Source organism: Mesitornis unicolor, unplaced genomic scaffold (assembly GCF_000695765.1).
Source record: "Mesitornis unicolor isolate BGI_N332 unplaced genomic scaffold, ASM69576v1 scaffold3650, whole genome shotgun sequence".
In the NCBI taxonomy this organism is placed as follows: domain Eukaryota; kingdom Metazoa; phylum Chordata; class Aves; order Mesitornithiformes; family Mesitornithidae; genus Mesitornis; species Mesitornis unicolor.
Window position 1 is genome coordinate 9011 of NW_010160138.1, and position 10748 is coordinate 19758.

At 35.9% G+C, this 10748-nt stretch overlaps 1 protein-coding gene across 1 annotated transcript; it reads left to right on the forward strand.

Moving 5' to 3' along the window:
- Positions 1-2569: 2569 nt before the first annotated feature.
- On the forward strand, positions 2570-5030 carry LRRC4C (leucine rich repeat containing 4C). Its single transcript, XM_010188978.1, has one exon. The coding sequence runs from the start codon at positions 2635-2637 to the stop codon at positions 4537-4539; it is 1905 nt and encodes a 634-aa protein (XP_010187280.1). The 5' UTR covers positions 2570-2634; the 3' UTR covers positions 4540-5030.
- The last annotated feature ends 5718 nt before the right edge of the window (positions 5031-10748 follow it).

Here is a 10748-nt window from a genome sequence, read left to right on the forward strand (position 1 = left end):
GGCTGGTAAAGAAGAAACTGAAGGGATTTTATGCATACACTGGCCGATGTTGAGGTCTCTCATGACCTGTCTTATTTTTCCTACACTTTCTTGCTCTACAAATCCCATAGTTTTCCTGGTCCTTCAGGATATCCAGGATACATGAATGAGAGCAGAAAGTAGCAAAAAGTAGAGAAACCATATGGCATCTTGCAAACCTGGCCTTTAATACTGAATAAGTCCGAGATAGATTGCTACATTCTCTACAAGCCACACGTGTTCCCAGTGGCATACCAGCCATACAGTGACAATTGGCAGCTCTGAAGCTGGACGTACCAGGCTGAGTTCTCATCTCAGTTCCAGTGAAGACAATAACATTGCAGCAGTGCAATGGTAAAATAATTGGTTTGATGTGTTTCTGTATCTGTTTTATTACTTGTAAACGGGATTCATTATTCAGTCCAAGTCCTTAGGGGTTAAGTTTTTGAAGGATTTTTTTAAAAATAAGAAAGAAAATTAAAGATAAATCTACTGAATAGTAATAAAAAACCTAGTGACAAAAAAAATGCTAATACAATCACATTAACTATCACAGAAGATGGTTAATTATGATTCAACAGCAAAATTCATGGATCACAGATCTTAAATAAGGAGCCTGAAATTGATATTAGACTCCTTGGTATGATACTTTTGACCACAATGGACAGATTTTTCTTTATGACACTGTAAGAAAGGTGGGAACCAGGTCCTTTTCACTCCCTTTTTGTAGATTATTTTACTACAGTTGGATTTTTGATGTAAGGGAACTTGAATTTTATTGATTAGTTTGAGAGTGTTTCTCCTTATATTGTGTTCAGCATCTCTGAAGAGATAAGTGACCTTTTAAGTCTACAGTAAAAAAGAAGGTGTGTACAGAAGCCACCCTTCATGTTACCTAGCACATCATCCTAAACCTATGAAGCTGATGTTCAGAAGTACAATCGTTGCAGAAAGAAGGTATGGAGAGGTGGGAGCAGTAACATGTAACACTACAGCCACAGGGTTCTCTAGAGTCGTATGACAGACGTGTAAGCCACAGAGAAAAAACTTAAGTGACTCGCTCAAGGTTGCAAAACACATTAGTTTCATGAATCTTTCATAACAAGAATGATGTTTTATAAATAGCACTTACAGAGCAGATCAAACAAACAGATACAGCATAGACTTTCCAATTCCCATTTGCAAGTTTTTAACCATTATAGTGGCTTTCTCTGCAGTAAATTATTAAAAGCAAGATGAGAACACTTGCTGGTTCTGAACTATTATATTTAAAAAAAAAATGCAGAAATGATTTTTCAAAAAATTGAATATAAAACAAGAAAAAAATCTTTAAATAAATGAATTTCTGTGAGATGCAAGTTAATGTCTTTTTTCCTGTATTTTTTTTAAAATAGCTTTTTTTTTACACAAAATGAAACAATTTAGAGCCTGGGACGTAAAACCATTGCCTTACAGTATTTTGCTTTACTGAATACGTGTATTATGCATCTGGGTGCTCTAGGTTATAACTATGCTCTAAGCTTTTTGTAATTTATAAGACTTCAGTTTTGGCTGATTTATAGGAAATTTCATTAATCTCTTCAGGAGAGGGACCTTGCACTGAGCTGCAGATTGAAAATGAACTGAGAGCTGAGGGCTTTTATAACTACCACAAATTAATCAGTACTGAAATTCTTAAAATGAGAATGATCATTTGTAGTGTAAAGGTCTTTTTTCCCCTTATGGTAAGATCTGTAGGATTTTTTAGATGTGCCAATGAAACTGCCAACCCTGGAGCTACAAAGAGATTTTTTTCAGCACTTAAATGGCTATTCGTATTTCTGTGTTCAGCGCAAATTTACTAATGAGTGTTTCTCTGCTGCTGGTGCCAAACAAAAGAATTGAGGAGGAAATATGAATTTAGATGATGGTGTTTAATGGTAGGGAAGGATTGATGCTTACTATGTTTATTTTGTATTTTAGTTTTTTAATTTGATATAGGCAAGATCTTGCCCTGACATTACGTGACCTGCTACATTCAGTATTGAAGGCTTTACTTCTAGTTAAGCTCTGATGCAAGAATCACATTTGTGTAGACCATGATTTTCATCCATACAAAAGAGGAATCTCCACTTGATTTTCATATTATCTGTTGTCTTGTCTTGCAGTTTGTCAAGAAGGTTAACACCTTGAATATTCTGATGATTTCTGTCTTATTCTTTTTTTTGCCTTTTGAGACCCTTGTCACTTCTTTCAACTCACCTCCTTAGTTCAAGCATTTTTTTAGCTGTCCACTGTGGTTGAACTTGTTATCCGCCATCCAGCTACTTGTGTTATACATTGGAATGAGCAGGAAAAGTTAGTGTCTGGCTTTTTCTTATGTCATTGCCAATTACAGCTGACATACATAGCTGTACAGGAAGCAAAATATTAGAATTTCTATAGCTATTCTCAGTACAGAGTTTCATGAAATTTGTAGAGTTGACTGAAAGGACTTAAGAAGTCTTTGTTTAGAGAGCACAATTAAGTGTTTGAGATTAATTTAATGTTCTCCTTCTTCCTTCTTTCTTTCAGGCCATTCAAACTATTCAAACTCCAGAAGGACCAACACCAAATAAATTATGAATATTGAACAAGATGACCTTACATCCACAGCAGATAATGATAGGTCCTAGGTTTAACAGGGCCCTATTTGACCCCCTGCTTGTGGTGCTGTTGGCTCTTCAGCTTCTTGTGGTGGCTGGTCTAGTGAGGGCTCAAACTTGTCCTTCTGTCTGCTCCTGCAGCAATCAGTTCAGTAAAGTGATTTGTGTACGGAAAAATCTGAGAGACGTGCCAGACGGCATCTCCACCAACACCCGGTTACTCAATCTCCATGAGAACCAGATCCAAATCATTAAAGTTAATAGCTTCAAGCATCTGAGGCACCTAGAAATCCTGCAGCTCAACAGGAATCACATCAGAACAATTGAAATAGGGGCTTTTAATGGTTTGGCCAATCTCAACACTTTGGAACTCTTTGACAATCGTCTGACTACTATCCCAAATGGGGCTTTTGTATACCTGTCAAAACTGAAAGAACTGTGGTTGAGAAACAACCCCATTGAGAGCATCCCTTCTTATGCTTTTAACAGAATCCCTTCTCTACGGAGGTTGGATTTGGGGGAATTGAAAAGGCTTTCATACATCTCAGAGGGTGCCTTTGAAGGTTTGTCCAACTTGAGGTATTTGAACCTTGCCATGTGTAATCTTCGAGAGATTCCTAACCTCACCCCACTTGTAAAACTGGATGAGTTAGATCTTTCTGGGAATCACCTGACTGCCATTCGGCCAGGTTCTTTCCAAGGGTTAATGCATCTTCAGAAATTGTGGATGATACAGTCCCAGATTCAAGTGATAGAAAGGAATGCTTTCGATAACCTTCAGTCACTTGTAGAAATCAATCTGGCACACAACAATCTAACACTACTGCCTCATGACCTGTTCACACCACTCCGCCTAGAAAGGATCCACTTGCATCACAATCCTTGGAACTGTAACTGTGATATCCTTTGGCTCAGCTGGTGGATTAAAGACAAGGCACCCTCCAATACTGCATGCTGTGCCCGTTGCCACACACCTCCCAGTTTAAAAGGAAGGTACATTGGTGAGCTGGACCTGAATTACTTCACATGCTATGCTCCAGTCATAGTGGAGCCACCAGCAGACCTCAACGTCACTGAAGGCATGGCTGCAGAGATGAAATGCCGGGCATCAACCTCCCTGACCTCTGTATCTTGGATCACTCCAAATGGATCTGTTATGACACATGGAGCATACAGAGTTCGGATTGCTGTGCTCAGCGATGGCACATTAAATTTTACAAAGGTAACTGTGCAAGACACAGGTTTGTATACATGCATGGTGAGTAACTCTGTTGGGAATACCACAGCTTCTGCCACACTGAATGTGACTGCCCTGGATAACCCTGGTTACACATACTTTTCAACCGTCACAGTAGAGACTGTGGAACCTTCTCAGGATGAGGCACAGACCACAGAGCAAGTTGGGCCCACACCAGTTACAAACTGGGAGACCACTAACATGACAGCCTCACTCACTCCACAGAGCACAAGATCAACAGAGAAAACATTTACCATTCCTGTGACGGACGCAAACAATGGGATCCCAGGAATAGATGAGGTTATGAAGACTACCAAGATCATAATTGGTTGTTTTGTGGCTATAACTCTCATGGCTGCTGTGATGCTGGTAATTTTCTACAAAATGAGGAAACAGCATCACCGGCAGAACCATCATGCTCCAACACGGACTGTAGAGATTATTAATGTGGATGATGAGCTTACAGGTGATACACCCATAGAGAGTCACTTGCCCATGCCAGCAATAGAGCATGAGCACTTAAATCACTATAACTCTTATAAGTCTCCTTTCAACCACACAACAACAGTTAACACAATAAATTCAATACACAGTTCAGTGCATGAACCGTTATTGATCCGAATGAACTCAAAAGACAATGTACAAGAGACTCAAATCTGAAACATTTATGACATTATGGGGTGGGGGTGGGGTCAACAAAAGATGGTTTATAAAACAAGTGACACAAATGACTGGGCTAAATCTACTGTTTCAAAAAAGTGTCTTTACTAAGAAAAAGAAATTTATTTATTAAAAATTCTATTGTGATCTAAAGCAGACAAAATTATGTGTATTCCTCTGAACCTGTTTTTTGCTGCACTTATTTACCCTCTTCGTTCTGTTTCCCCCCCGCAACCTACCCTGATTCCCATTTGCCATATTTTTCATAGGAGATATTGATTCCCTAAAAGAACTGGACTAGGAAATTTTGTAAGAACTCTGTTACACTTTGGGAATTTTTATGGTGAATTCTAGTGGTGACATTTGGTCAATTTTGTCACATTTTTCCTTTTTTTTCTTTTGACTTCCCATGCCCTTTTTGAAAGTTTTCAACAGGGAATGGAATATTAACAGCAACTTTACAAGTGAAAAAAACAAAGAATCCATTTTTTTTTCTCATGTAATGATTTGCTTTGTATTTACCAAAAGTACCATTCTGTGAAAAAATGGAAGTAAAAAAACCAAAAACAAACAAAAAAACCCCAAGAAATTAATTTACTTGTGAAAAGTTATAAAACCCATGATCTTTTAAACAATTCTAGAACCAGAATTTGTAGTTCAAACACTAAAATAAGATTATAAATAAAATATTGGTTTTTTCTGTACTTGGATATAGCTCATTTTTACTATGGCTTTAAACATGAAAAGCTTGTTAAAATTCTTATGATATTCTACTGTGATGGTCCAAAACACAATTGCTTTAAAGAGAATAATTAAACAATTTTGGATCATTACTGAAGAATAGCATAGTTTTCGTTTTAGTTACTGCTGTAAGCAGTATACTGTCAAACAAGGGTGTTTGACTTTTAATGTAGGATTAAGATCATTCCTTCTAATGGTGTTGTCAGTTATGTCTATTATATTGCAAGATGTGTTTCACAATGCCAGGAAGTTTTGCAAGGAGTTTTGGTTATCACTGAATTTATTAGATAAAGCTGAAACGTTTGTTCTGGTTTTTTTTGTTTTATAGAACTATCAATAAGAAAATTATCTTTATATCAAAGCTAGTGGTTTCCACTTCCATTGTTCTGGTACCCCTAGGCAAAAATATGAAATATGTTTAGCTATCTAGAATACCTATATTCAGAGCTTTATCGCTATGTGCATAATGAAGTCTGTTAACAGAATAACTCACAGGAAGAAGTCCAAAGATTTTGGTTTTAAAAAGTTGAAAGAACAAACTTAGCCAAATCAGAGGAGAGTATAGGTTACTCTAATTTGCATGATAATTAGAATCCCTGTAGAGTAAGAAGTTTACATTAATTTAAACTCAAACTTTTTTCCAGTAGAAAAGGTACATCCTTTTACTTTCTGTTTATATACTTTCTCTGGATTTAGCTTATTGGTATAGGAATGGCGTATACCTTGCATGCTGAAAGCTAAAAGGAAGTCTTTGCATAAGAAAACCAGCTTCAGGACGCTGTGTTCTTCCAAGTAGAAGTTCTGCCAAATTAAACTGCTTCATGCATTGGCAACTGAATAGAAGCATTTTAAGATTATTTAGATTAGTGAAAAGAATCATATCTATAATCTTTCAATGTCTTTTCACCTCTTTTCTTCCTTAACCATCCTTACTTTGAGTTTTCAGGGTCCTGTTCCAGGTAAATAATGTTCTTAATTCTTATCAAAATCTCTTTGGAGCTTTCTAGTATGCGTGCAAGATGAAGACCCTACTGAACAGTATACTTCTATTCTGTAAATTTAAGAAGGAGTTTCTGCTAGGTTGAGGGGGTAAATATCTTTTGTTGGATGCACAGTTCTCAGGGTTGCACGTGAATATCGTGTGAACAGGTGTGGTTTAAAGAGGACACAGTGGAGATGATAGGTAACAATGAATCACACCCTGCAAGGAGTCTGACAAGTATAATACAGAATGAACCCAAAGTTCTATAATAATCTCAAAGAAACATTCAGAAAGACATTATCCTTTGATGTACTACATGAAAAATGATGTCTACATTAAGTTAATTTTAATAGAGGATAGATGGACCTGACTCTAAAATGTTTAAGTGTTTCCTAGCTTTGCCTGTTTCTTCAAAGTGCGTCAGAGCATTTAATTGGTGATTTCTTTCAAGCATTATGATAGAATCTGTACAGAAACACATTCCTATTTGTACTTTGCCCATCTGGCTAGTAACATTTTGTTCATGACCAATGCTTATCTCAAAACTGAAGAAAATTCTTTCCTGGAAACGTAAATCTGGACCATCTGTAATCAACAGGTTTATGTTTAAAATGTATGGCTACTCTCTAACCAGTATTTGTGAAAGTACTTATGGTCACCATGATTTGATAAACAGGTAGTTTTTACTAACTCCTAAAGATTGTGCATAGCAGCCCTTTAAGAAAAAAAGCTATAGTTATTGCCAAGTGGGACGCTGGGTCAGTGACAGTCTTTATTTCACTATGGAGTAATGCAAAATTATATCAGTGACTCTTTTAAATAATATACATATTGTTACTGAGTATTAATCTGGTTTTATTGGCTCATCAAAAAAAATATCAGATATTCCTGCTTGCTCATAATAAGGATAACAAAAAAGCATTTTGTTGTGTTTGGTTGGGTGAGTGTATGTGTGTTACGTGGAAACCATATTAGTTATGATTTTCCCAGCATCATTCCTGTCCTCCTTGGAAACACATAGATTATTTCTGACTCCTTCCTGCTTCTATAAGAAACTCAGTACTTTTGTAGATTAATTAAATGCCAGAGTTAGAGAACATTACAGTTTAAATTTTGAACTAAGCTCTGTAATAAAGTGAGAGGAGTGTTGTGCTCTCTTGTTCTGATGCTCAAATCATTTGCCAATGCAGTCTATTACTACTCCAGAGATTACAGTGTTAAGAGCAAAACCTGGGTCTCTTACATGGCAGAGCACCACTAAAGCACTAACGAAATTTCTCTTGCAGATGTCCACATTGTGGATATTGTGTGATGTAAAAAAAATTGTACAAAAAAAATTGTGATCTTGATCATGAGCTATCACTTTCTAGTGGGCTCATGAGAAAGCATGAACTATTCTTCAGTTTGTCTGATGGAGTTTGAAGATGTTTGCCTGCTGTCCTGTACAAATACAAAGTGCAATCCATTTTCTTTCTGGAATTGTCATCAAGTCTTACAGATCTTGCCATATGCAGAAATAACATGTGAAAAACAAAGCAAGTAAATTCCATTCAATTCATCATATAGGACAGACATTTTATTTTACTATGAAAAGGGCTAAATGTATGGAAATGGTTACAGTAATTGTATTTTTGCTAAAATATTCTAATGCATTAAAAATTATATGTAATGGTTTTAAGATTCCCTGTTCCCACTGATGGCATTATAGGTTAATCACAGCATTAGAGAAAAGACAACCAAATGAATATTGCATTTAGTTGTACTAGCTTCGTAGTCTTGTTAAAATATTTCATAACAGCTGTTATAAGCTCTTATATGTCAGATATGACCATTACTGTAGTCTTTGCAATGAAGAGAATGGAAAATATTTTCAACGTATTCACCCTTCTCTAAAGTTTGTATTCCATCTTTCACATGGTCTAAGTACAGCATTTTTAAAATTTTCACTTTTTTTCTAAGTCCAGGTAGTGAAGGTCTAAGAAATGTTAGGAGCTAGCTTGCAATTTTGTACCAAAAGAAGTAAATGAAGAAATAATTTATCTTTATCTTTAAGACACAGTAAGAAGAGTTAGACTTCAGTTTCTGTGTAGAACTATTTGATGCATCTTCTTCTCATTTGTGCATGTGTTGCCAAAAGAAATCCCATTTCAAACTTGCATCTAAAATACAATCTACAGTTAGTATGGAGGTAGTGGCAGGTATTTTATTATGGAGGTGGTATTATATGTATTTTATGAGACATCGCTACTGAAACAGCAAGAGTTCATGAACAGGTGATGGGCCTGGGGAAGTTCTGGGAAACCTACTCAGTAAATCTGCAATTTCTGTTGGACCTGCAGCCTCACTCTGTAGTGGTGCCCCATGGAAACACTGGTTGTGTGTAGTTTGTGGCCAGAAGAGCACAGCAGGGCAGAAGAGCTTTGGATTGAGAACAACTTCATTGGCTGCTCCCCACTTAAGGGCTTAGAATGAGAAATAATCAGGGTGTAATAGGTCAGCTTCAAACATGCAGTGTATGACTAGAAATAAGGAAAGTATTTTTTTTTGTTTGTTTATCACATTTAATCACAAGTAGTGTTTAAGGCTTAATGCACACTAAACAATTGAAACCTTGAAAAATAAAAAAGTTACAAAAGTTTTGCGCAAATGGTCAAGTAATATTTTAACAAAATGCTAATGCTGGCTTGAAGGAGTCTGGGAAAGTTTTTTCAGTATTAAGAACTCTATTAAGACAAATGAGGTCTGTACTTCAATAGCTACATGCTATTTGCTTCAATAAGTCATTATTTTCTTGATCTTTTAAACAAAATATTGTGTTTATTTTTTCTTTGGTTTAGTCCATGCTTTCATGCATTTATAACTTACACCTAGATTCTCTTAATTGGAGTGCTCTCTAAAGGGATAAATCAGTGAACCCTGACTGACTTTCATAGGTGAAATCTTTCCTATACTGTAATTCCAGTGAGGTAAGGAATTTTAGAATGAGGAGGAGACACTGAAATGATGACATCATCATGAGGTTTTTATGGCTATCCTTTGTAAAATAAGAAAGAGGAAAATAAAGTCTGTCATTTATGAGAACATTGGAAACTAAATCTTATGTAACAATAGGAAAACTTTGGAAAAAAAATAGAGGAAATTAGAACATTAAGAGGACTTGAAAGTAACAGTAAGATGTAATGATTAAAGCAAGAAGTGAGAGTCATATATCCCATATATTCTTTACATGTTTTCTGACAACACAATTTCGAAGCTCAAAAATTTGAGTTACTTTTCTATGTATCTTTTGGCTTATGCAAGGACTCTAGCTGCCCTATCCATAGTTTTCTATTTTCTTCTTAACATTTGCAGTACATGTATGATGTAATCTAGGCTTTCATCTCCAGTACAGTTTTCCAGACAAAACATGCAAGGGAATTCTCAGCATAGTCATCCAAACTCCACCTATTGGAGGATCATGTTTAATACTCTCTGGGACATTTTTCAATCTACTTGAAATGGCTTGTTCAGTGAAAGACTCCTTAATTTCTTTGATCTGTTACTACAATGGCAATATATGATTCATATCCTAGTCTGGAGAAGATGGTTTTGTAGGGTTTATATTTTAATTAAATTTAAAATATAATTTGCAATTGTATTTTATTTTAGTAAAATTTTTGAATTCTGTTTACTTGAAAAATACTTCTGTTCCTTCCACAGTAGCTCAGTTAAACACCACTAAGTTAACAAAAAAAAAAAAAGAGTAAGTACATCTCAGAATGCTCCGCATGCAGATGTGTCTGTCTGTATATTATTTTAAAAGTGATTCTATGGATGAGAGTAAAGGAATAAAAGAAGAAATGTATAAAAAAGAGAAAGATGGGATAAGTGACCTGAGAGAGAATCTAGTAAAACCATCTGTAGCTAGTGGGCCACAGAATTAATCCAACCCCAATGACTAATTTAATTCTATAACATGTAATTCAATTTGATTTAATTTGCTCATTAATATCCTCAAAAGGACAGTTATTTGTCTGAGCAAGGAACTGGAAATCTGAGTTTTGTTTTTGACAGTACCCACATGACATCAGGCAGGTCTTTTCCCTGTCCTCCTTGTCTTGCCATTTCTGTCTAGCTGTTCAGCTGTTATTTTCTGAAACTACCTTCCTGAGGCACCCATTTCTCTAGCCTATCTTGGGCCTTAAGTCCAGTGGGCAATGGCACAGAAGACAGACCAGTGCTGTGTTACTAAGTAGAGCCTCTGTAGATCTGGGTAGTAGGTGTTTAAGTCCACTAACTCATAAACAACAAGTTCATATTTGATACTGCTAGGCATTTTCAAAAGTCATTTATATGTTTTTTAATATTATGTAGAGGATTAGGGTTGTTCATCTGCCATGTATTAATGATCGTTCAGGTTGAAATAGTATTTTCTTTTTTTTTTCCTGTTGGAACACACTTTTATTTGTGATGAAGTAGTTGATCAAATTCTAAAGGGTTGGAGTTA

Bases quoted from the DNA above. Each gene is read 5' to 3' on its own strand.
- LRRC4C (XM_010188978.1), top strand. From the start codon at position 2,635: ATGACCTTACATCCACAGCAGATAATGATAGGTCCTAGGTTTAACAGG.